Below are 27,722 nucleotides of genomic sequence, written 5' to 3' on the forward strand. Positions count from 1 at the left end.
CAAGCTAAGGAATACCCGTGAATGTCTCTAAAAACTGGAAAAAAGGAAACAAATTCTCCTGGAGGGCCTCCAGAAACACAGTCCTGCCAACACCTTGTTTAGTGTGAAACTCGAGTCAAATTTCTGACTTACCAAATTGTAAAGTAATAAATTTGTGATGTTTTAAGCTGCTAAGTTTATGGTAGTTTGTTAGAGTAGCATTAGAAGACAGAGTACACCTCCTCCCTCAGAGATTCATGGTGTGCTTTAGCTATTAAGGGCTCTAGGGAGCCTTTCAGGACTTCTGTGTAGCTGAGCTTGTTCAAAGACCCTGCTCCCCAGCCCCATCTGAGCCTACCATGATTTCTTCCTCAGGAAATCGGACCTGGGACTAAGAGTGTCAGTGGAGGCTGGTCTGCTGAAGGGGAAAAGAGGTAAAACCTCGGGAACTGTGGCATGGCTGCATTTTCTGCCTGGGACTGTGTAGTAGAGAAAGCAACGCAGTATCATCACCACATTATAGATGAGGAAAATTGAAGGTCAGAGAGGTTATGTGGCTTGCCTAACATGGCACATTTGGTACGATTTTTACAGAACTAGAATCCAGCTTTTCTCAATTCAAGCGTGGGGCAGGAAACAGCTGGGTTAGAGCCGCCAAAGAACTCTGGACATGTGTGAGACTTGGGGTAGGCAGCAGGGGGTGGTCATAGCCTAGCCAGCCACGCCAGAAAAGAGTCAGGCCAAGCGCAAGCACTCAAAGATATCTTACTATGCTCATGAGAACAAAGACTGTTCCTCGCTTGGCTCAAAGATTAGCGCTAGAGCCTGGACGCAGAGAGCACCTGGAGAGAATTTACACCGCCTAAACCTGTCGCAGCTGGACCGCCACAGTCCCCGGAAACTACCACTCCCACTACGCACCGCGACAGCGTGGACTAAACCCGGAATGAACTACAAGCCCCAGAATTCCTTGGGAGAGAGGCGCGAGCGCAGAGGAGCGGAGGGGGCGTAGCACGTTGTCCGCGCGGGACCGTTAAATTTGAAACTTGGCGGCTGGGCGGGAGGGCTTGAGGTGGCTGGTTTGTGAGCGGGTCAGCTGCGTGCTTTTTTCCCGGAGCACCCTCCAGTCGCTTCAGTACCTCGAAAGGCAGGGTGCAGAGGGAGGCCCAGGCGGTCTGCGGCCCTGAAGAAAGACCCGCGGCAGGACGAGGCCCTGAGCCAGGAATGCAGCATGGCGGCGATGCAGAAGGAAAGGGGTGCTCCAAGGTAGGTATCGGAGAAGGGCGGCCGGGAGCTGGGCCTGCGAGCCCCGAGGGTGCCTGGCAGGTGACAGAGACTCCGCTCAGAGCAGTCCAGGAGAGGACCGGCACGGTCAGGAGGAGAGCAGGCCCAGCCGGATCGTCCTCCCTGCTGGAGTCGGACGCAAGGGATGGAGGTGAAGGCGCAGCTCAGGGTTAGCACCGACCTCAGTGGGGTGAGGGCGCGTGAGAATCCTGCTGCATCCAGCTTCAAGGCCAAGGAGGCTGTGGGACGCCAGGGGTCCAAAGAGCTTGGAGTTTGTCGTGTGGTCTGTTTGTATCTCAGCCCAACCATTTGTTAGCTCTTTGACCTTGGACAGTCTTAATATGGAAAATGCTGCTATTAACGCTACCATGCCGGGTTTTGGGAGAATTCAGAGTATTTGCAGAGTAACTGCCTCCACATAAGTGCACAGCACATAGTAGGTGCTATCATTAAGCTAGCAGCATAGTTAGAAATCTAAAAAACCCCTGTCTGCATGCTAGCTGCTCTTCCTTATTTATACATATATAAGCTCTTATTCCTACCCGCCTGAAGCTTAAGTTCCGGGGTGGGATGAGCGTAGGGGGCAATAGACAATAAACAAGATAAACAAACGAAAAGATGGTTGTCGGTAACTAAAAAAAAAGTAAATGAAACAGTGGGGAGGAGGGGGTGGTGGTGCAATTTTCAATAGTTTTTAAGAGCGCGCGTCACGGAGAAGGTGTCATTTGGGTCAAGACTTGAAGGAAACTTAAAAGCTAGTCATGCATAGATCTGGGGCCGGGGGAAGGTACAAAGGCTGGAGGGTGAGAGTTGGGGGAGGGAGGTGCAGTGGGCCAGTAGCTGGCGCAGAATGAACCATAGAGTAAAAGGAAATGAAGTAAAGAAGGTGAGGATGCAGGCATTGTAAGGACTTGGCTTTTACTCTGTAGTTGAAAGTTTTTGGAAGGTTTTGAGCTAAGGAAAGACATGATCTGACATGAGTTTAAATGGGATCACCTTGCCTGCAGTGTTGAAAAGACTAAAGGTAGAAAAGGATGGAAGCAGGGAAACCTGTTTGAAGGTTATTGAAATATTCCAGGCAAGAAAAGATGGTGGCTTGAGCCAGGCTGGAAACAGTGGAAATGGTGAGAAGAGGTTGGTTTCTAGGTATGTTTTGAAGGTAGGGCCAACAGGACTTGCTGAGTGACTGGGGGTGTGTGAGGGGGTGTCAAGGTTGGCATTAAGATTTTTGACTTGAGCAACTGGAAAAGTGAAATTGCCATGTTTTTGAAATGAGGGAAGGAGCAGGTCTTTGAGGAAGCAAGAGAAGGAGGAGGAGGGAGGGAGGAAGCAATCTCAGCTCAGTTTTGGATACTATTTAGCAGAGATATTTAATTGCTATTTTAAGAGCAAGAGAAGAAATTCAGATGAACTCAATATATATTCAGTGCTTACTAATGTTAGATTCTGTATTAGATCATGAGAATACAAAAATAAATGACATGGCCCTACATTTACAGGATTCACACAAAATAGTTAAAATATGAGTAGTTACAACCTAAATTATTAATCACTTACAGTTTACTTTCTTGAAGTTTTCAGCTCTCGTCTAGACTGAGGTCACACATAACTTTCACTTTGTTTTAAAGAATAGTGCCTATCCGTCTCTCTGTTTTAAACCGAGAAATAGTGTCTCTCAGCCAGAAGTAAGCTTTTCTTTGACTGTTACAGAGCTCTGAAGTTCAGAGTACATACCCTTTATGGTGATTACCTCCAAAAAACTTTTGGGCATTCCCCCCTTAGAATTGATAGAATTGGGGGGGAGGCATTTGTAAACTGTATTTTTGTCTGCTTCTGCTCTTGGCTACCTGTATATATAAACTTCAGTTTTAAGTCATCGGTTGAAACATGGAGTGTTAGTCTGATAAACACTTTGCTAATTTTAAATTAAACTAGATGATGCATTCAGTGGTAGGCATCGAACTGCTTTTTCTCTACTTCGTCAAATTTATACTTTTTTCCCTTTTCTTCTTCCTGCTGTAAACTTTCTTGTTATAATGTTGTTCACAATACCCTAGCCACATTCTGCCTTCCATTAGGCAATACTATAGCCGTAAACTTGGAAATCAGGTCACAGAAGGGCTCAGAAGCTTAGGAGTGTAATAACACTACTAATGTGCCAGCCCACTATATTCAACCCAGAGATCATGAATGATCACTTTTCTGGAAACATTTACAATAATCTAGTGTTATAATAACTCAGTGTTGGTATGAGATTTATTTTTCTTTCCCTCTTCACAGTGAAGTCATGTCCTTGGAGGGAGATGAATGGGAGCTGAGTAAAGAAAATGTCCAACCTTTAAGACAGGGGAGGATCATGTCCACACTTCAGGGAGCACTGGCACAGCAAGAATCTGCCTGTAACACTACTCTTCAGCAGCAGAAACGGTGTGTAGAATGGTTGGGGCTCAACCTGTCATCATTCATTCCCAACTGTGGTAGGTAATGTGGGTGTAGACCCATGCAGGATGATATGAGGAGTACTAAACTACTCTTGAAGAGTTGGTAGTGTGAGAATCTTTTCACTCCTCCTCCTCTCTCATCACACAACAGCTATTTAAAGATCTCCTCAAGTGCACATAAGAACAAGAGGTATAGGATTTCATTTGATTATGGAGCAGCCAAACTCTTGTATCAATAGAAATACTTCTCATACAGCGGGAACTGATAAAGCAAGTATCATTATTACAGTATTTCCCAAAAGTATTATGTTGTTCTAGATCCCTAAACAGAACTAAATCTTTGAGAGTAATCAGTTAATGAAATTGCTTCTTTGGATTCTGAGTACTAAGGGACAGTGAATCTGCTATCTTTTTTTTTTTTTAGGAACTTCTATTGAGATACAATTGACATACAATAAACTGCATATATTTAAATGTACAATTTGATTTTTTTTCTTATTAGTAATGTATATATGGCAATCCCAATCTCCCAATTCATCCCACCCCACCCCCGCTTTCCCCACTCATCCATTTGTTTGTTCTCTACATCTGTGTCTCTGTTTCTGACTTGCAAACTGGTTGATTTGTACCATTTTTCTAGATTCCACATATATGCATTACTATATGATATTTGTTTTTCTCTTTCTGACTCACTTCACTCTGTATGACAGTCTCTAGGTCCATCCGTGTCTCTACAAATGTCCCAATTTCGTTCCTTTTTATGGCCGAGTAATATTCCATTGTATATATGTACCACATCTTCTTTATCCATTCATCTGTTGATGGACATTTAGGTTGCTTCCATGTCCTGGCTATTGTAAATAGTGCTGCAATGAACATTGGAGTGCGTGTGTCTTTTTGAATTGTGGTTTTCTCTGGGTATATGCCCAGTAGTGGGATTGCTGAGTCATATGATAATTCTATTTTTAGTTTTGCAAGGAACCTCCATATTGTTCTCCATAGTGGCTGTATCAATTTACATTCCCACCAACAGTGCAAGAGGGTTCCCTTTTCTCCACACCCTCTCCAGCATTTACTGTTTGTAGATTTTCTGATGCCCATTCTAACCAGTGTGAGATAACTCACTGTAGTTTTGATTTGCATTTCTCTAATAATTGGTGATGTTGAGCAGCTTTTATGTGCCTCTTGGCCATCTGTATGTCTTCTTTGGAGAAATGCCTATTTAGGTCTTCTGCCCATTTTTTGATTGGGTTGTTTGTTTTTTTGATATTGAGGTACATGAGCTGTTTATATATTTTGGAGATTAATCCTTTGTCTGTTGACTCATTTGCAAATATTTACTCCCATTCTGAGGGTTGTCTTTTTGTCTTGTTTATGGTTTCCTTTGCTGTGCAGAAGCTTCTAAGTTTCATTAGGTCCCACTTATTTATTTTTGTTTTTAGTTCAATGACTCTAGGAAGTGGGTCAAAAAAGATCTTGTTGTGATTTATGTCGAAGAGTGTTCTTCCTATGTTTTCCTCTAAGAGTTTTATAGTGTCTGGCCTTACATTTAGGACTGTAATCCATTTTGAGGTTATTTTTGTGTATGATGTTAGGGAGTGCTAATTTCATTCTTTTACATGTAGCTGTCCAGTTTTCCCAGCACCACTTATTGAAGAGGTTGTCTTTTTGTTTGTTTGTTTTGTTTTTTGTTTTTTTTTACACTCTAAATATATGCAGTTTATTGTATATTAACTATATCTCAATAAAAGTTCTTAACAAAAAAAAAAAGAAGAAGAAGAAAAGAATGTCCCTGGAGTACCTTGTGGGCATGGTATAGAGGCTGTCTTTTCTTCATTGTATATCCTTGCCTCCTTTGTCGTAGGGTAGTTGACCATAGTTTATCTCTGGGCTTTCTATCCTGTTTCGTTGATCTATATTTCTGTTTTTGTGCCAGTACCATATTGTCTTGATTACTGTAGCTTTGCAGTATAGTCTGAAGTCAGGGAGTCTGATTCCTCCAGCTCCACTTTTTTCCCTCAAGATTGCTTTGGCTATTCAGGGTCTTTTGTGTCTCCATACAAATTTTAGGATTTTTTGTTCTAGTTCTGTAAAAAATGCCATTGGTAATTTGATAGGGATTGCATTGAGTGTGTAGGTTGATTTGGGTAGAACAGTCATTTTCACAACATTGATTCTTCCAACCCAAGAACATGGTATATTTCTCCATCTGTTTGTGTCATCTTTGATTTCTTTCATCAGTGTCTTATAGTTTTCTGAGTACAGGTCTTTTACCTCCTTAGTTAGCTTTATTCCTAGGTATTTTATGCATTTTGTTGCAATGGTGAATGGGATTGTTTCTTTAATTTCTCTTTCTGATCTTTCATTGTTAGTGTATAGGAATGGAAGAGATTTCTCTGTGTTAAGTTTGTATCCTGCAACTTTACCAAATTCATTGATTAGTTCAAGTAGTTTTATGGTGGCATCTTTAGGATTTTCTATGTATAGTATCATGTCATCATGATACACTATACTGCAAAGCCACAGTAATCAGGACAATGTGATACTGGCACAAAAACAGAAATATAGATCAATGGAACAGGGATAGAAAGCCCAGAGATAAACTATGGTGACAGTTGATGACTGTGACAGTGACAGTCTTACTTCTTCTTTTCCAATTTGGATTCCTTTTGTTTCTTTTACTTCTCTGATTGCTGTGGTAGGGACTTCCAAAACTATGTTGAATAGTAGTGGCGAGAGTGGACATCCTTATCTTGTTCTTGATCTTAGAGGGAGTGCTTTCAGTTTTTCACCATTGAGAATGATGTTTGCTGTGGGTTTGTCATATATGGCCTTTATTATGTTGAGGTAGGTTCCCTCTATGCCCATCTTCTGGAGAGTTTTTATCATAAATGGGTGTTGAATTTTGTCAAAAGCTTTTTCTGCATCAATTGAGATGATCATGTGGTTTTTATCCTTCAATTTGTTAATATGGTGTATCACATTGATTGATTTGTGTATATTGAAGAATGCTTGCATCCCTGGGATAAACCCCATTTGACCATGGTGTATAATCTTTTTAATGTGTTGTTGGATTCTTTTTGCTAGTATTTTGTTTAGGATTTTTGCATCTAAAATCATCAGTGATATTGGTCTGTAATTTTCTTTTTTTGTAGTATCTTTGTCTGGTTTTGGTATCAGGGTGATGGTGGCCTCATAAAATGAGTTTGGGAGTGTTCCTTCCTCTGCAATTTTTTGGAAGACTTTGAGAAGGATGGGTGTTAGCTCTTCTCTAAATGTTTGATAGAATTCACCTGTGAAGCCATCTGGTCCTGGACTTTTGTTTGTTGTAAGATTTTAAATCACAATTTCATTACTTGTGATTAGTCTGTTCATATTTTCTATTTCTTCCTGATTCAGTCTTGGAATGTTATACCTTTCTGAGAATCTGTCCATTTCTTCCAGGTGGTCCATTTTATTGGCATATAGTTGCTTATAGTAGTCTCTTATGGTGCTTTTTATTTCTGTGGTGTCTATTGTAACTTATCCTGTTTCCTTTCTAATTTTATTGATTTGAGTCCTCTCCCTCTTTTTGTTGATGAATCTGGCTAAAGATTTATCAATTTTGTTTATCTTCTCAAAGAACCAGCTTTTAGTTTTATTGATTTTTGCTATTGTTTTCTTTGTTTCTATTTCTTTTATTTCTGCTCTGATCTTTATGATTTCTCTCCTACTAACTTTGAGTTTTGTTTGCTCTTCTTTCTCTAGTTTCTTTAAGTGTAAGGTTAGATTGTTTATTTGGGATTTTTCTTGTTTCTTGAGGTAGGGTTGAATTGCTATAAATTTACCTCTTAGAACTGCTTTTGCTGCATCTCATAGGTTTTGGATCGTTGTGTTTTTGTTGTCATTTGTCTGTAGGTATTTTTTGATTTCCTCTTTGATTTCTTCAGTGATCTCTTTGTTATTTAGTAGTGTATTGTTTAGCCTCGATGTGTTTGTGTTTTTTAGGTTTTTTTCCTGGAATTGATTTCTAATCTCATGGCATTGTGGTCAGAAAAGATGTTTGATATGATATCAATTTTCTTAAATTTACCAAGGCTTGATTTGTGACCAAAATGTGATCTATCCTGGAGAATGTTCCGTGTGCACTTGAAAAAAAAGTGCAATCTGCTGTTTTTGGATGGAATGTTCTATAGGTATCTATTAAATCTAGCTGGTTTATTGTGTCATTTAAAGCTTGCGTTTCCTTATTAATTTTTTGTGTGGCTGATCTGTCCATTGGTGTAAGTGGGGTGTTCAAGTCCCCACTCTTATTGTGTTACTGTCGATTTCCTCTTTTATAGTTGTTAGCATTTGCCTTATGTATTTAGGTGGTCCTGTATTGGGTGCATATATATTTATAATTGTTATATATTCTTTGTGGATTGATCCCTTGATCATTATGTAGTGTCCTTTCTTGTCTCTTGCAACATTCTTAATTTTAAAGTCTATTTTATCCAATATGAGTATCGCTACTCCAGCTTTTTTTTTGATTTCCATTTGCATGGTATACCTTTTTCCATCCCCTCACTTTCAGTCTGTATGTGTCCCTAGGTCTGAAGTGGGTCTCTTGGAGACAGCATATATAAGGGTCTTGTTTTTGTATCCATTCAACCAGTCTGTGTCTTTTGGTTGGAGCATTTAGTCCATTTACATTCAAGGTAATTATCGATATGTATGTTCCTATTACCATTTTCTTAATTGTTTTGTTTTTGTTTTTGTAGTTCCTTTTCTTCTCTTGTGTTTCCCACTGAGAGAAGTTCCTTAAGCATTTGTTGTAGGGCTGGTTTGGTGGTGCTGAATTCTCTTAGCTGTTGCTCGTCTGTAAAGCTTTAGATTTCTCCCTCAAATCTGAATGAGATCATTGCTGGATAGAGTATTCTTGATTGTAGGTTCTTCCCTTTCATCACTTGAAATATATTGTGCCACTCTCTTCTGGCTTGCAGAGTTTCTGCTGAAACTCTTAACCTTATGGGAGTTCCCTTGTATGTTATTTGTCATTTTGCCCTTGTTGCATTTAATAATTTTTCTTTGTCTTTAATTTTTGTCCATTTGACTACTATGTGTCTTTGCGTGTTTCTCCTTGGGTTTATCCTGCCTGGGACTCTCTGTGCTTCCTGCACTTGGGTGGCTGTTTCCTTTCCCATGTTAGGGAAGTTTTCAACTATAATCTCTTTCAATATTTTCTCAGGTCCTTTCTCTCTCTGTTCTCCTTCTGGGACCACTATAATGCAAATGTTGGTATGTTTAACGTTGTCCCAGAGGTCTCTTAGGCTGTCTTCATCTCTTTTCATTCTTTTTTCTTTATTCTCTTCCACATCAGTGATTTTCACCATTCTGTCTTCCAGCTTACTTATTCGCCCTTCTGCCTCTGTTAATCTGCTGTTGGTTCCTTCTAGTGTATTTTTCATTTCAGTTATTGTATTGCTTATCTCTGTTTGTTTGTTCTTTAATCCTTCTGGGCCTTTGTTAAAATTTTCTTGCATCTTTTCAATCTTTACATACAGTCTATTTTCAAAGTCCTGGATCATCTTCACTATCATTATTCTGAATTCTTTTTCTGGAAGGTTTCCTATCTCCACTTCATTTAGTTGTTTTTCTGGGGTTTTATCTTGTTCCTTCATCTGGTACAAAGTCCTCGGCCTTTTCGTTTTTTCTCTTTCTGTAGCTGTGGTTTTCAGTTCCACAGAATGAAATACTGCTGATACTGCTTAATAACTGCTGTCTGCCCTCTTGTGGAGGAAGCTGTCTAAGAGGCTTGTGCGTGCTTCCTGATGGGAAGGGCTTGGTGTTGCTTTGGTGGGCGAAGCTCAGTAAAACTTTAATCCACTTGTCTGCCTGTGGGTGGTCTGTGTTCCCACCCTGTTGGTTGTTTGGCTTGAGGTGACCCAGCACTGGAGCTTACAAGCTCTTTCGCAGGGCTAATGGCAGACACTGGGAGGGCTCACGCCAATGAGTGCTTCCCAAAACCCCTGCTGCCAGTGTCCCTGTCCCTGCGGTGAGCCGCAGCCGCAGCCCCCCACCCCCACCCCCACCTCTGCAGGCAACCCTCCAACACCAGCAGGTAGGTCTGGTTCAGTCTCCTATGGGGTCACTACTCCTTCCCTCTGGGTACGCACAGTACTTTTTGTGTGTCCTCCAAAAGTGGAGTCTCTGTTTCCCCCAGTTCTGTGGACGTCCTGCAATCAAATCCTGCTGGCCTTCAAAGTCTGATTCTCTGAGGATTCCTCCTCCCGTTGCCAGACCCCTAGGTTGGGAAGCCTGACGTGGGACTCAGAACCCTCACTCCAGTGGGTGGACTTCTGTGGTATAACTGTTCTCCAGTTTGTGAGTCGCCCACCCAGGAGTGATAGGATTTGATTTTATCACGATTGCACCCCTCCTACCATCTCATTGCAGCTTCTCCTTTGTCTCTGGATGTGGAGTGTTTTTTTGGTGAGTTCCAGTGTCTTCCTGTCAATGATTGTTCAGCAGTTAGTTGTAATTATGATGCTCTTGCAAGAGAGAGTAAGTGCACATCCTTCTACTCTGTTGTCTTGAACCCGTTTTTTTGTTTTGTTTTGTTTTGTTTTTAATTATTTACTTATTAGCTGTGTTGGATCTTCATTGCTGCGTGGGCTTTCTCTAGTTGCAATGAGTGGGGGCTACTCTGTTGTGGTGTGTGGCCTTCTCTTTGCAGTGGCTTCTCTTGTTGCGGAGCACAGGCTCTAGGTGTGTGGGCTTCAGTAGTTGTGGTACACGGGCTCAGTAGTTGTGGCTTATGGGCTCTAGAGTGCAGGCTCAGTAGTTGAGGCACACAGGCTCTGTGGCATGTGGGATCCTCCTGGACCAGGGCTCGAACCCATGTCCCCTGTGTTGGCAAGCAGATTCTCAACCACTGTGCCACCAGGGAAGTCCCTGAATCTACTATCTTTTATGTGTACTCAGTTATTAACTTTTTTAGGAAAGTATTTTTGAGAATGTGACGAAAAGAAATAGTGGTCTCCAAAGAAAATGTAAACCTCAGAGAAACTGAATTTAACAAACTCGGGATAATGAAAAGCTGAAAAATGCCACTACGTTATTCAAATGGACCTATGGAATTTGCTCTCCTTTGACAGATGTTCAATAAATATACTTTTTTCAAAAAAGTAAACTGAAGTATCAGTTTCTACCTTGTATTGTGACCAAAAAAATTCTGGTATTATAGGCAAATTATCATAATTTTTTTAATATGTACTTTAATTTTTTATTTTTTTGGCCATGCTGAGCAGCATGCAGGATCTTAGTTCCCTGACCAGGGATCAGACCCACACCACCTGCAATGGAAGCACAGAGTCTTAACCACTGGACCACCAAGGAAGTCCCCAAATTATCATAATTTTGATATAATGTAATGAATATCCTTTCATCTCTTTGGATCTTTAAAAGCATTGAATTTTATGGTTTTGTTTCACAGATGGTGTTCTATTCTTAAATCTTCTTGGTTCTGTGACATTATACTAGTTTTTCCACTTCACTAACTACTCTTCCTTTTTTCTTGTTGGCTTCCTGCTGCATTTTACTTAAGTCTCTGTTCTTTGTCCTCTTCTCGTTCCATATTCAAATTTTCCAGGATTGTTTAACTATTATTTACATCTCTTACTTGCCTTCTAAATGTCTTTTTATCTACCTGTAACATATAATTAGATACATGTCTCACTAATGTATTAAATACTGAATCTCTTCTCTTATAAATGACCTTCCTTTTCCTACTCTACTTTGATTAATGGTACCAAAACTCATCTGAATGATCTTACCTCACGCTCTCTCGCTCTAATTTTTTTTTTATAAATTTATTTATTTATTGGCTGCATTGGGTCTTTGTTGCTATGTGTGAGGGCTTTCTCTAGTTGTGGTGAGTGGGGAGCTACTCTTTGTTACAGTGTGTGGGCTTCTCATTGTGGTGGCTTCTCTTGTTTGGAGCACAGGCTGTAGGTGCGAGAGCTTGAGTAGTTGTGGCACATGGGCTCAATAGTTGTGGCTCACGGGCTCTAAAGTGCAGGGTCAGTAGTTGTCGTACATGGGCTTAGTTGCTCCGCGGCATGTAGGATCTTCCCAGACCAGGGCTTGAACCCATGTCCCCTGCATTGGCAGGCGGATTCTTAACCAGTGTGCCACCAGGGAAGTCCCTCTCACTCTAATTTTATTTGGTTGATTACTAAGGATTTGTGATTTTTAAAAAAATTTTTATTTATTTATTTATTTATTTTTATGTTTCAGTATCTTATTTTATTTGGGAATGATCCAGCTAGTCAATAAGCTTTCATCACTTAATTTAGAGCAACTCCAAAATTTCAAGTTACCAGGATCTGGAGAGACTATTTTAGGTAGATATTCCTAAATAATTCTTCTTGACAGAGTTTATCTAAAAGCTCTTATCTCATTTACATTTTCTTTCCTTAGAAGTTTCTTCACATCAAGTTACTTTCCTTGCTGACAAATTTGTAACAGATATAACAAGACTTTATTTAGCTTATATTACACCTAGGCACAATAAAAATTTATATAAAAATTATACTTAATGTTGATGACTCTAAAACATGTCTGTATTAATCAAACCAACAAGCTTAAGCCATCTTCAATACCAGATATCAGTTTGGTACTGAGTTTTCCAGATGTCATGAACCTGAAATTCATTCTGGCCTGTGATTTTTATTTTTATTTTATTTTATTATTTTTTTATTTTTTGGCTGTACCACTCAGCATGTGGGATCTGAGTTCCCTGACCAGGGATCGAACCCGGGCCCTTGGCAGTGAGAGCCCAGAATCCTAACCGCTGGACTGCCAGGGAATTCCCTGATTTTTATTTTTAAAGTATAATTTACATGCAGTGAAATGCTCAGATTTTCAGTTTTAAGACATTTCAAGACATAGAACATTTTTATTACCTGAAAAAGTTCTCTCATGCCCCTTCCCAATCACTCTTCTTCCCCTCCCTCATGAAGCAACCAGCAATCAGATTTATATCACAATAGGTTACAGTTAATATAACCATACTAACTGTATGATAAATGGAATCATACAATTCTTTCAGTATTTTTTTAGCCTTTTTCATGTTGCATATATCAGTAGATTTTTCCTTTTTATTACCGAGTAGTATTCCTTTTGTTTATCCATTCATCAATTGATGGACAAGTAGATTTTTTCCAATTATGTGCTTTATGAATAAAGCTGCTATGGACATTCATGCATATGGCTTTCTGTAGCTATAGATTTTCATTTCTCTCAGAATAGAATTGCTAGGTCATAGAATAAATGTATGTTTAATTTTTAAAGAAACTGCTGGTTTTCCAAAGAGGTTGTAAGATTTTACAGTCCTATCAGCCATGTATGAGAATCTTTTTGCTCCAAATCCACTCCCGTATTTGAGTGGTCTTTTTTTTTTTTTCCCATTTTAGCCATTCTGGTGGGTATGCAATAGTATCTCATTATGATTTTGCTTTTCCTCTGCCTGGTGACTAATGATGGTAAGCACTTTTTCACTTGCTTATTGGCCTTTTATATATCTTCTTTTGTGGTACATTTGTTTAGATATTTTGCCTAGTTTTAAAATTGGATTGCAGGAGTTCTTTATATAGTCTGTATACAAATCCTGTATCAAATATATGTGTTACAATATTTTCTCCCAGTCCATGGCTATCTGTTTTCTTGGTAGTATTTTTTGGCAAGCAGAAGTTTTTGATTTTGTTGAGGTTTAATTAGTGTTTTTCTTTTAGTGCTTTTTGTGTCTTCTCTAGGAAATCTTTGCCTTCCCCAAAGGTGGAAAGATATTCTCCTGTGATTTCTTCTAGCTTTATTGTTTTAGCTTTTATGTTTAGGTCTATGATTCATCTTAAATTTATCCTTGAGTATGGTGTGAGATTGGGATAAAAGGTCTTCTGTATCCATCCCCACCCGTATATGAATATCTTGTTGTTCTGCCTCTATTTGTTGAAGAGATTTTTTTTTTTCTTTCCCCATTGAATTGCTTTGGGGCTCTTGTCAAAATCATTTGATTGTGTATGTATGGATCATTGCTGGACTCTATTCTGTTCCATTGATCTAATTGTCTGTCTTTTCTCCAGTTATATATTATCTTGATTAGCTTTATATAGTAAGACTTGAAGTCAGGTAGAGTGAGTTCTGCAACTCTTGTTCTTTCTCAAAATTGTTTTGGCTATTCTTGGTCATTTGCTTTTCCAAATTTTAAAATCATCTTGTCAGTTGCTAGAAAAGAGACTACTGGGATTTGAGTTGGATTGCATTGCATCCATAGATAAATTTGGAGGATTGCTGATTTTTATCAGTAGTGTCTTGGATTTTTTTTTCATCATTTCCACAGATAATCCCCTCATTATCTCATACTTAAATCACCATATTAGCTACATAATTGTGTCCCCTTTTCTAATTTCTCCTATTCTTATAGTGTTATTACCAACCAGGGTTCTTGGACTCTTTAATCAATAGAAATTGATAAGAGACCAGACCAGAAATTCAGGCAAGGCTTTACTGGGACTCATGCTGCAGGGAGTGAAAACAAGTAACAGGTAACTCGGCCCTGAACTGGGACGAGTTGGTTTCTTAAATGGGGTGAGGGTAGGTGTAGGTCCAAGGGTCAGGCCGGAGGGGTGGATTGGGTGATCTGCCTACCCCCTTGGTGGTGCTGTGTGCAGGGATCATGTGCAGTACTCCGCTTTTGCTCCCAACACTTCAGAGGTGGCGGTTGGATTTTTGGTCTTTTTGTATCTTCTTGTTCATAACTTGCCTCAACTGCACAGGTATGTAGTTATTTTTAGTCCCTTATAGTTTCTTTGTATTCGATTGCTCAAGGAGACATTTGTCCATGTGCAAGCATTGCAGCAAAGGGTCCCAGGTGCCAGCCTGTCTCACCTGACTAGTCTTTTTTGAAATCTTTACTTATCATATTCAAGATACTCTCCAATTGAAGAACCACTACTGGCTTGAATAAGTGGAAACCAAACTCTTTAAATTTACATTTAAATCATTTCATTCTTGCCTCTCCAGATATCTCCACTTATTCCCAATACTGACTTTATGTTATAGCTTAATTTCCTCTGGATAAACTCTCCCACTTTGACAACTTTCTTCAATACTGACGTCCCTCTCTCTTGGAAAATTCCCTTTTTCTTTCAAATCTTATGGTTCCTTCAGAGTCCCACTTTCTAAGATTGCTTCTATGATACCTCCTTTTGACTTCATAAAGGCTCTACTATCCATTCTTGGCAATTGTAATATATTATACTGCTCTGTATTATTACTTAATTTTTAATTTGTGTACTGTCTTTCTTATTACAGCATAAATTCCTTTGTGTCAGGGACTATTCTTATTCTTTACGTCAAACATAACCCCTTTTTATTGAGTAATCATTTATCTAAATTATGGTGTATTACCCATTACTTCCCCACTATTCTAACTGGTCAGTCTTAACTTAGTCTTAGCCCTCTGCTTTCCCAGCTCTTTACAAAGTCATATTTCACACTTTCTCTGAAGCATTCTTCCAATATATGTATGGTCTAATTCTTCTCTGACTAATGTTACCATGAAATTTTTAACTCTCAAATTCTTATTTCTATTTCTATTTGTGTGTGTGTGTTTATTTCTTCAGTATTATCATATACATATAAAATAATAGCTGTTATTTATTGAGTACTTACTATGTAAACACTTTACACTAGTCAACCTAATAAGATAGATAGGATTATTATCCCCATTTTATAGATGAGGAAACTGAAAACAGAATTTAAATAACTTTTCTAATGTCACTCAGCTAGTGTTTAGTGGAGCTGCATTGGAACCTAGAGAGTCTTGTCCCAGAGCTCTAAACTGCTGTGTAATACTGCTTTTCTATATATTATCTTAGAATTTCTCTAATTTCTACATTTTTTTATCTCTTCTGTTATGTTATTAGGCAGAATCCTGATTATTTCTATTCTTTCTGTTTAACAAACCATCAAACTCCAGTGCAATTATCTAGATTGATGGTAAACAATAATGAATAAAAATGAAGGTGATACTTGTTCATTTGACTCTTATCACTATAGCTTATGCTAATATTTTCTGTTTAAATTTCAGGGCATTTGAATCTGAAATTCGATTTTATGCTGGAAATGACCCTCTGGATGTTTGGGATAGGTGAGTCAATAGAAACATAATAGATGAGTCCTTATGGCCATGCATCTAACTGGGGTGTGTACAACAGTATGTTAGAGAGTAGTGTTTTGGGGCCATAGATAAGCAGAATAAATCATAGTGTGTCTTCCTGAGGTGTGACTGTGAGCTATACCCATCTATCATCATCCCTATTATTTCCCACAGGTACATGTTAGCAATATTTGGAAAAGTTTGACAGATACAGGCTTAGGGCATGTCATTGAGGACCTATAAATAAATGTATTTTCAATAATATTAGATATTTCTCTTTAAAAAGTCCAGAATGGGTCTTGGAGCAAGACATGTTAAACTTGAAAAATATTCTTTTCCTCTCTTCCCATTCAGGTATATTAGCTGGACAGAGCAGAACTATCCTCAGGGTGGAAAGGAGAGTAATATGTCAACATTATTAGAAAGAGCTGTAGAAGCACTACAAGGAGAAAAACGATATTATAATGATCCGCGATTTCTTAGTCTCTGGCTTAAGCTGGTAAGTCTTTCTCAAGTGCCATCTGAGTTTAAAATATTAAACCAAGAGATTTTCTTTAGAGGTATCTTGTACATCAAAAAACTGAGCCATTCAGTAGAACTAAACATTTAATAAATATTCAATATTTGTTAAATTGTTTCTACTTTAGAGGTGGATTTTATTATAAGTTTTTTTATCCCTTTAAAAATGATCATAAGGCCTATATATCTCTTTGTAGGAGTGGGTTATTTATTGATTTTAAACATCATTGGGCCATGCAACTGTACTGGGGAGGATGTATAGGAGCCAACACATGGCAGTTGTACAATTGTTTGGGGAAAAGCTTTTGTAGGTGATTCCTGTATCCCTTTCTCCCATTTTTCAAATCATCACCATAAAAAAAAAGTGATGTTTATTTTTCATCTGTCTTTGGGTCTCTTTCACCTAGTATGTTGTTACAATTAAAAATGTTGACCTGACCACTTTGGACTATCTTACTTGACATGTAGTTCTTTTTTATTTTATTTTATTTTTTTTATTATTTTTTTGGGGGTACACCAAGTTCAATCATCTGTTTTTATACACATATCCCCGGCATGTAGTTCTTTTAAGAATACTCTTGAGATTACCATATGACCCAGCAACCCCACTACTGGGAATATACCCAGAGAATACCATAATTCAAAAACACACATGCACCCCAGTGTTCATTGCAGCACTATTTACAATAGCCAGGTCATGGAAGTGACCTAAATATCCATCAGCAGATGAATGGATAAAGAAGATGTGGTACATATATACAATGGAATATTACTCAGCTGTAAAAAGGAACAAAATCGGGACATTTGTAGAGACACGGATGGACCTAGAGACTGTCATACAGAGTGAAGTAAGTCAGAAAGAGAAAAACAGATATTGTATAGTAACGCATGTATGTGGATTCTAGAAAAATGGTGCAGATCAACCAGTTGGCAAGGCAGAAATAGAGACACGGATACAGAAAACAAACATGGACACCAAGGGGGGAAACGGGGTGGGGGGCTGGGGTGGGATGAATTGGGAGATTGGGATTGCCATATATACATTACTAATAAGAAAAAAAATTCAAATTATACACTTTAAATATATGCAGTTTATTGTATATCAATTCTATCTCAATAAAAATTCTTTAAAAAAAACACTCGATTTTTTTTATGAAAACATCTTCATAAAAATGATGGCCAGGGTTTCTTAGATATTCATTTCATTGCTTTTATCCTAAAAGAGATTAGAATAAAAGCAAGTGATAAATATTTGGAATAGAATATTAGATGATGGAATTAGATATGGATAAAAAATTTTAATAAAATATGTTAAAAATTAAAAATAAATTTCTAAAAATAAAAAATTTATTAAAATAAGTATTTGGGTAATTCTAAATAATAGAATATTTACAACAGCCATTGTAATATGATAAAATATCAACATTGGAAATTAATAAGATTTCCAGCTAAAATATATCTCTTAAGGAGGACTTAATTTAAACTTCAGATAGTTACTAATATAGGAAGTTAGGTGAATCCTGAAGACAAAATTATCATGATTTCTGTAGGACGTTTGACATATGTTGGCATCCTTATATGAGTTGGTGAAATTACCTTAGGGATAGTAGGTACGGGAATTTATAACAAAGGATGGCACACAAAGAATGCCAAACAGATTTGTTAGTATGGAGACAGTGGTTCCTGGTGGTATACTAATGGATTTTGTTCTTCATTCTATTCTGTATAATAGTCTCTTATGTGATTTATTAGAAGATTGAACTAAATAAAGCTCTAAAGTGACTTTTAATCTCAGGTTTCTATGATTATATTTAGTTGGAGCTATTAAAAGTAACAATTAATTGGAATAATTTCTCTGTTCACTTGTGTTAACCCGGTGCTTGTACTGAAGAGCAGTGATTATCATAGAGTAAAAGGCATAGTCTAAACCAGTGCTTCTGAAAGAATGGTCTGTAGGCTGTTCAAGATAAGTATAAAAATTGAGAGTAAGCATTTAGAAATTTTAACAGTTTAACAATGGCACAGCATCTAAGGACATCATCATTTTTCTGGTAACTTTTCTTTTTAATCTATTAATCTAACCATCTTATCCTTTTATTGATATTTGTTATTTTTTTTTTTTTTTTATGGCGCATGGGCTTAGTTGCTCCGTGGCATGTGGAATCTTCCCAGAGCAGGGCTCGAACCCATGTCTCCTGCCTTGGCAGGCGGATTCTTTACCACTGTGCCACCCAGGAAGTCCTGTTATTTTTTTAAATGATCTCATTCAGCACTCTGGAATAACCCAATCTACATTGGCTATCCCATGGTGCACCACAGCTATTCAAGAAGCCATTAACAAAGTGCAATCGATTTTAAACTTTATTTATGTAGTAATAGATATCAAGGACTGGATCTTATACTGATAACACACTGAGAATTTTAACTTTGCTTGAAACTCTGTCACATATGGGAAAACATCTCTAATTTGAATAAGCAGAAAAACTGCATTTACTGAATTACTGCAAAATTAAACTATAAAATACTAATTGTTTTTGTCAAAGATATAAATGGAGCGTTTCATTTTTTCAGCCTTTTTCTACCAGACCCTGGGTGGGGACTAGAATATAGTAGATAGCAATGTTTTCTGCCTTTCAAGTATTATCTGTGAAATTATATTTGGGAATAACTGCTAACGTTTTAACTTTGTACAACCATCTTAGGAAGCAATTTACTTTTTAACATAGTTCTACTTATACGAATTTATGTTAAGGGAATAATGTAAAGTGTGAAAGACAATATGCTTAAAGATATTTATTATACAGTTATTTATATTGGGCAAAATTAGAAGTGGTTTATCCAAAAAATAGGGGAATAGTTAAATGATGGAAGATCTACTAGATGGAACATTGTTCACCCATTTTAAAATAACAATGAGTAACTAGCAGCATGGAAAATTGAATGATGCACTGGTAAATGGATTAAAAACATTTAATTATGATTAAAACTCTAAAATGAAAAAATCTTTTTATCCTGGGTAAACTGATTTATGTTCCTTTTTTTCCTTAAGGGAAAAACAAAGACTGAAGAAAATACATCAAACTGTTAGTGGTGTGGGATTTTTAGTGATCCCTCTCCCTTCCCCTTCTTGCTACTAGAATTACCTACATTGTATCTGGTCTTGGAAGGTCCCTTCTAAAATATAGATTTGACCAATTTCTTTGCTTACAGTTCTCCTACCCCAACAGATACAACATTGACTATCAGGTATATTTAAAATTGACTAGCTTGATTTTCAAGACTGGTCAGACCTTTTTTCCAAATTCCTATGTTGCCTACACCCCTACAAACTTCTAGTCTTCAGTGTCTTTGCTTATGCTATTTTCTCTTCCTAGAATGCCCCTCGTTTTCCATTCTCTACCTTATGTAAATCTATTCCTCCTTAAGGGCTACACTCAAATGACATATTTTGAAGTCTTTCCTCCCCACCTCTTTTTCTTACAAATTAATCTCTTACTTTCCTCCCAATATATTCTTTATGACATGGAATTAGATAAATTTTTTTCAATGCAGAAACTACATAGAGTATCTCCAATGATTGTTTGGCTAATAAACACTCAGTAAGTGAAGAGAAATTGGTTAACTGCTAATGCTTTTCATTTGTTACAGGGGCATTTATGCAATGAGCCTTTGGATATGTACAGTTATTTACATAACCAAGGAATTGGCATTTCACTTGCTCAGTTCTATATCTCGTGGGCTGAAGAATATGAAGCTAGAGAAAACTTTAAGAAAGCAGATCTGATATTTCAGGAAGGGATTCAACAGAAGGCTGAACCACTGGAAAGACTGCAGTCCCAACACCGGTAAACTGCTTCTCTGGAGCTTGTCTTAACTTGTTAAAACTAATAAACAGTTGTTTTGCATCTGAATAAAGCGCTCCCTGTGGATTGGCAAGTTAACTTCATTACTATTCAGCTTTTTAAAAGACACGTTTAAATATTTTCCATTTAGCATACAGTAAAATCTATTCTTTATAGTTCTATACATTTTCACAAGTGAGTAGAGACACGTAACCATTACCATAATCAAGATATAGAATAATTTCATCACTCCATAAATTCCCTCGTAATCTATTTGTTGTCAACACCTACTCACAATCCCAACCTTTAGCAACCACTGATGTATTCTCTAGCCCTATAGTTTTGCCTTTTCCATAATGTCATATAAATGGAATCATATAGTATATAGTTTTTTGATTCTGGCTGCTTTCATTTAGCATAATGCACTTGAGTTTTAAGAGTTCTTTATATATGCTGAATACAAGCCTTTTGTCAGATGAATGGTTTGTAAATCTTTTCCCCCAGCTTAAGTCTGGGAGTGTCTTTTATAGAATGAAAGTTTTTAATTTTGAAGAAGTTTAACTTATCAATTATTTCTTGTATGCATTATGCTTTTGATATTTCTGAGAATTCCATCTAGCTGAAGGTCACAAAGATTTTCTGCTATGTTCTTATCCTAAAGTTTTATAGTTTTACTCTACATTTAAATCTGTGATCCATTTTGAGTTAATTTTTGTAGAAGGTATCTAGGCTCTTTTTTGTTTTGTTTTGTTTTGTTCTGGGGTTGGTTGGTTTGTTTGTTTTGTTTTTTTGCATAGGAGCCTCCATTTATTCCTGTGCCACTTGTTGAAAAGATTTCCTCCATTGAATTACCTTTGCATCTTTGTCAAAAATCAGGTGATCATATTTGTGTATGTTTATTTTTGTTACTCTCTTTTGTTCAGTTGATCTATGTGTCTATCATTGGTATATATCACACTATCTAGACTGCTGGAATTGTATAGTAAGTCTGGAAATCAGGTAATATGAGTCCTCTGTTATTCTTTTTAACTCTTCTAGTTCCTTTGACTTTGTGTGTAAATTCTAGAATCAGCTTTCTGGGATTTTAATTAATATTGTTCATGAACAAGGTATATTTCTCCATTTATTTAGATCTTTGATTTCTTTTAGTGGGCTTTGGTAGTTTTTGTCTTTCAAGGAATTAATTGGTCCATTTCATCTAAGTGATGAGTTTATGAACATAGAATTGTTCACAGTATTCCTTTATTATCCTTTTAATGTCTGTAGGTTATGTAGTGGCCTCCCTTCTTTCATTTTTCATATTGGTAATCCTGTTATTGGTCTTCTCTTTTTCTTCTGTCAATCCGGGTAGAAGTTTATCGATTTCTCTTGATCTTTTTAGGGAATCAGCTTTTGGTTCCATTGATTTTTCTCTTAATTGATATTCTCTTAATTTTATTAATTTATGCTCATTATTTCCTTCTTCGTGCTTGCTTTGGGTTTTACCTACTTTTTCTAATTTAAGGTGACACTTGGAGCACTGATTTCTAGAACTTGCTTTTCTAATATAAAAAATTTCTGTCTAAGCACGGCTTTAGCCATATCCCACAAATTTTAATATAATACTATATTTTCATTTTTATTCAGTTCAAAATATTTTTTAATTTTCTTTATGTCTTTCTTTTGATCCATGGGTTATATAGAAGTGTATTATTTAATTAGGAAGTGTTTGGAGATTCTTCAGCTATCTCTGTTACTGATTTCTAGTTTAATTCCATTATGATCAGAGAACATAATTTGTATGGTTTCAATTCTTTTGAACTTATTAAGGTTCATTTTGTGGCCCAGAATATGGTCTATCATGGTGAATGTTTTGTGTACACCTGAAAAATATGTGTTTTCTGCTGTTTTAGAATAAAATGGTCTATAAATGTCACTTAGGTCAAGTTGATTGGTAATCTGTTCTGGTTTTCTGTATCCTCACTGATTTGCTGTCTGCTTGTTCTATCAATTACTGAGAGAGGAATTTTGAAGTCTCTTTTATTGTGTTTTTTTTGTTTTTTTGCCACGTGGCTTGTGGGATCTCAGTTCCCCAACCAGGGATTGAACCTGGGCCCTCGCCAATGAGAGCATAGAGTCTTAACCACTGGACTGCCAGAGGAATTCCCTCTTTTATTGTGAATGTATCTGTTTCTTCTTTGAGTTCATATCAATCTTGCTACATATGTTTTGAAGTTCTGTTGTTAGGTGTACACACATTTAGAATTGATCCCTTATCATTATATAATGTTCATCTTTATCCCTGGTTATACTCGTTCTGAAGTCAGCTTAATCTGATAGTGATATAGCCAGTCCAACTTTCTTTAGTTTGCATGATACATCTTTTTCCTTTCTTTACTTTTTTTTTAAACAGTTTTAGAGGTGTGCAGCCATTGCCACCTAATCTAATTTTACATTTTTAACACCCCAAAATGAATTCCATACTTATTAGCAGTCACTCCCCATTCCCACTTACCCCAGTTCCAGGCAACCACTAATCTGCTTTCTCTCTCGGTTTTCCCATTCTGGACATTGCACATAAATGGAATCCTACTTTATGTGGTCTTTTGTGACTGGCTTCTTTCACTTAGCATGTTTTCAAGGTTCATCATAGATGAACATGGTTGTGGCATATATCAATATTTCATTCCTTTTTATTGTTGAATAATGTCATTCTTTGGATATACCACATTTTGTTTATCCATTCATCAGTTATTGGGCATTTAGGTTGTTTTTATTTTTTGGCAATTATGAAATAATGCTGCTACAAACATTCACATTATAGGTTTTTGTGTGGATCTTTTTTACTTTTTTCAACAGGGGGTTCTTTTTTGAAGTATAGTTGATGTACAGTATTATAAAAGTTACAGGTGTACAGTAGAGTGATCCAGAATTTTTAAAGGTTATACTCCATTTATATAGTTATTATAAAATACAGGCTATATTCCCTGTGTTGTACAATATGTCCTTGTAGGTTGTTTTATACCTAATAGTTTGTGCCTTCCTGTCCCCTACCCCTGTGTTGCCCTTCCCCTTCCCTCTGCTCACTGGTAACCACTAGTTTGTTCTCTGTATCTGTGAATCTGTTTCTTTTTTATTTTATTCACTAGTTTGTTGTGTTTTTTAGATTCCACATGTATGTGATATCATACAGTATTTGTCTTTCTCTGATTTATTTCACTTAGCATAATCCCCTCCAAGTTCATCCTAGTTGTTGCAAAGACACGATTTCATTCTTTTTTTTATGACTGAGTAGTATCCCACTATATATGTGTACCACATCTTGTTTATCCATTCATCTGTTGGTGGACACTTAGGTTGCGTCCATATCTTGACAATGGTAAAAAATCCTGTTATGAATACTAGGGTGCATGTATCTTTTCAAATTAGTGTTTTTAGTTTTTTTGGGTATATACCCAGGAGTGGAATCACTGGGTCACATGATAGTTCTGTTTTTAGTTTTTTGAGAAACTGCCACACTCTTTTCCACAGTGGCTGCAGCAATTTACATTCCCACAACAGTGTACAAGGTTTCCCTTTTCTCCATATCCTTGCCAACATTTGTGATTTGTGTTCTTTTTGATGATAGCCATTCTGATAGATGTGAGGTGATACCTCACTGTGGTTTTGATTTTCATTTCCCTGATGATTAGTGATGTTAAGCATCTTTTCACATGCCTTTTGGTCATCAGCATTTCCTCTTTGGAAAAAAGTCTGTTAACATCTTCTGCCCATTTTTCAGTCAGGTTGCTCCTTTCACTTTTAAACTGTCAGTGTCTTTATATTTAAAGCAAAGAGTTGGGTGTTGTGTTTTTCTCAACTCTCGCAGTATCTTTTATGTAGTATATTTAGAACATTTTAATGGAATTATCAATTTTGTGGGATTTGGATCTGTTATTATTTGTTTTCAGTTTATTCTCTGTCTTTTGTTCCTCTGTTGCCCCTTTCTTGTCTTCTTTTGAATTATTTGAATTTTTATTATTTTAATTTATTTTATTGGCTTTTTTTGTCTGTTATTTTTTTAGTGGTTGCTCTAGAGATATAATATATATATATATACCTAACCATTCACAGTCTACTTAGAGTTAATATTTCACCACTTCAAGTAAAATATAGAAGCTTTATAACCATATAGGTTCTTTATCTTCCCTACTTTTTTGATATACTGGTCATATGTATGACATTTACACATATTGAAAACTTCATCAGACTGTTATAATTTTTGCTTTCAACAGCCATACATATTTTAAAGAACTTAAGAGAAAAATAGTCTTTTATATTTACCATTTTTGTTCTTTATTCCTGAAGTTCCAAGTTCTCCTCTGGCATCATTTCCTTCAGCCCAAAGAGATTTTTTTTTTTTAGCCATTCATTTATAGTGAGTCTTTTGCTAATAAATTATCTTAGATTTTTTTTTATCTGAGAATGTCTGTATTCATCTTCATTCCTGAAGGATATTTTCACTGGATGTAGAATTTTGGGTAACAGTTCTTTTCTTTTAACACGTTTCTGTCTTCTGGACTCCATGATTTCTGATGGGAAATCTGTAGTCATTTGAAATGGTTCTTCCCCATTTTTTGTAATGTGTTGATTTTCTCTGGGTAAGTTTAAGATTTTTTTTCTTTAGCATTGCTTTTCAGCAGTTTGATCATGATGTGTGTAGGTGTGATTACCTTTATGTTTAATCCATTTGGGATTTATTGCACTTTTTGAATTTGTAAATGCATGCCTTTTACAAAATGTGAAAAGTTTTCAGCCATTATTTTAAAAATATACATATATACCTTTTCTTCTGGGACTTCCATTAAACATATGTTAGACTTTCCGATATTGTCCCACAGGTCCCTGAAGCTATGTTCATTTAAAGAATTTTTTTAACCTTTATTCTTTCTGTTCTTTAGGGTGGCCAGTTTTTACTGAGTTGTCTTCAGGTTCATTTACTCTTTTCTCAGTCTTCTCCATTTTGATAATGAGTATACCCAGTAAGTTTTTTACTTCAGATACTGTGTTTTTCAGGTCTAAAATTTCCATTTGATTCTTTTTCATACTTTCTGCTGAGAACTTCTATCCTTCCATTCATTTCAAATGTTTTTTACCATTATCTTATGGAGCATCATTATACTAGGTGCTTTAAAATCTCTGTCTGAAAACTCTAACACCTGGGTCATTTGATATTTGTATCTGTTTTTTTTTGTTTTTTGTTTTTTTTCCTTTGAGAATTGGTCACATTTTCCTTGTTCTTTGTGTGTTAGGTAATTTTGGATTATATCCTGGACATTTATCCTGATATTATTAGACTCTGGGTCCTGTTGGTTGACGATCTCTGGAGAATGTTGATGTTTTTGTCTTATTAGGTAACTAACCTTCAGATATCATAATTTCTGTTTCATCTTATGTGGGTAGTGGTTCCAGTGTCAGTTCAATTTTCAAAGACCTTTGGGTCTAACCCATGTGTTAGACTGGGGTTAGTCTAGGACTTGGGCAGTGGTTTATACCATAGTTCAATTCTCAAAACCTTTTCTGTGCTGCTTTGGGTCTGCCCTGTGTATGCATAGTGCAGGGGTGAGTTCCAGGGCTTGTGCCAGTTCATGTACAGAATTAGGAGATCCACTTCTTCAGTTCATCCTCTCCAGTATTTCTCCCATACTCATTGGCCTTCAGAGTCCCCTTTTCCCAGTCCTCTGGCCAGAAAGATGAAGTTTCTCTAGGAGTTTTAGCTGCCCACACCACCAACATAACAATTCAAAACCGTGAGGAGAAGACAAGGAAAAAAAAAACACAACAGGAAACAGCCCTGCATGGGTTGTTTCTTCAAGTTGACTCCTCTCCACAGTCCACTTGCTTTTGTTTACTTTTCAGAGACCTCAGTTGCTTCTTTGTATCTTGTCTAGAGTTTTTAATTCTAATCAGTGAGAGAGAGAGAGAGAGAGAGAAGCTGTCGGGCTTATTCCCTTTTGGCCAGCATTTGCAGTTTATTCAGTTTTTTTACCCTTTTGATAATACTTAAAACTTTAGCAGCTGCACAGGAAGTTTAGTCTTCAAACTCTGCCAGCTTTACTAAAGTAAAATGTCATGTTGGATGCAACTTCATTTCATCTGATTCAGGAAAAATGATGGGGTAGGGGGTGGGGTAGGGATTCTGTGTAGAGAGAGAAAGCGAGACATGCAGTAATAAAATAGATATGGCAAGATGTTAACAATTAGTGAATCTAGGTAAAGGATATATGGGTACTATTTACTCTTTCAACTATTTTGTGAGTTTAAAAAGTTTTATCATAAAAAGTTGATGGGAAACTGATCTTAGTAAATTCTATGATCTTAATCTTAGACACCCTGATCTGATCCTGAGATCAACCTACTGGTGATCTTCAGAGTATTTTTAACTGGCCAAATTTGGACATACAGAGGGAGAGCTAAATCATTCTAGCCAAAACTTTCTCTGATTTCAAGGTGGCTTTCTTTATTCCTGAGAGAATAAACGCTTTCTTTTGGCTATTTCTATATATTTCTTCCCCATCCCACTCTTCGCCCTTGTTTAACAAATTAGGAAATTTGAATTGGTGAGTAGTGTCCATCTCACCAGGTGTCAATTGTCCATTCTCTTCCTTTAGGCAATTCCAAGCTCGAGTGTCTCGGCAAACTCTGTTGGCACTTGAGAAAGAAGAGGAGGAGGAAGTTTTTGGATCTTCTATACCCCAACGAAGCACATTGGCTGAACTAAAAAGCAAAGGGAAAAAGACAGCAAGAGCTCCAATCAGGCGTGTAGGAGGTGCTCTCAAGGGTAAGTTTGTTAAATGTTATTATGGGAAGCTCTTAGTCTCAGGTGGTAGGCAAATTATGTAAGGAGATCATGTATAAATATATATGTGGACATTGTCCTACTGTTCTGAGTACTAGGTAGCAAAAAAGAAAGAAGTCTAAGGAGAACTGAGATCACAGTGTGCAGTAACACTAAAACATGCCAGCATTTTGTGTCTTAATTAAAAAAAACTTATTCTGAGGCCCTTATAATGCAAAGAAAGAAAGAAAGGGAGGGAGGAAAGAAGAAAGGAAGGAAGAAAGAAAGACCTAATCTAATATGTAGAAAGTATCTAGAGTTTCTGAGTTTCAGTTGTTAGTTGAAAGAAGATATACAATATTACATCAAGTATTATCAAAGTAAAGCTTATATGTACCAGATCCTCAAAGATTGTATTAACTTGGTCTTCAGCTTTTGGGGGGTCAAGAAATTGGGCTCTCTTTGTATACCTAAAGATGATCAATAATAACTTTTTTTTGATTAATTTATTTGTTTATTTATTTATTGGCTGTGTTGGGTCTTTTTTGCTGTGCGCGGGCTTTCTTTAGTTGCGGTGAGTGGGGGCTGCTCTTCATTGTGGTGCGCGGGCTCCTCATTGCCGTGGCTTCTCTTGTGGAACGTGGGCTCTAGGCGCGTGGGCTTCAGTAGTTGCAGCACAT

At 37.0% G+C, this 27,722-nt stretch overlaps 1 protein-coding gene across 3 annotated transcripts in view; it reads left to right on the top strand.

Moving 5' to 3' along the window:
* Positions 1-1,003: 1,003 nt before the first annotated feature.
* The window catches only part of BUB1B (BUB1 mitotic checkpoint serine/threonine kinase B), a 52,632-nt gene continuing 25,913 nt past the window's right edge, over positions 1,004-27,722 (top strand). For 2 of the 3 annotated variants that reach the window (XM_057721646.1, XM_057721645.1), the window contains exons 1-6: positions 1,004-1,245; positions 3,544-3,690; positions 15,817-15,876; positions 16,240-16,384; positions 20,053-20,249; positions 26,876-27,045. In XM_057721646.1, the coding sequence (XP_057577629.1) occupies positions 1,211-1,245; positions 3,544-3,690; positions 15,817-15,876; positions 16,240-16,384; positions 20,053-20,249; positions 26,876-27,045 (754 nt within the window). In that variant the 5' untranslated portion in view covers positions 1,004-1,210. The remainder of the gene's footprint in view (positions 1,246-3,543; positions 3,691-15,816; positions 15,877-16,239; positions 16,385-20,052; positions 20,250-26,875; positions 27,046-27,722) is intronic. The other variant, XM_057721647.1, reaches the window with a different exon arrangement.

The sequence above is a fragment of the Hippopotamus amphibius genome, chromosome 2 (assembly GCF_030028045.1).
Source record: "Hippopotamus amphibius kiboko isolate mHipAmp2 chromosome 2, mHipAmp2.hap2, whole genome shotgun sequence".
NCBI lineage: Eukaryota > Metazoa > Chordata > Mammalia > Artiodactyla > Hippopotamidae > Hippopotamus > Hippopotamus amphibius.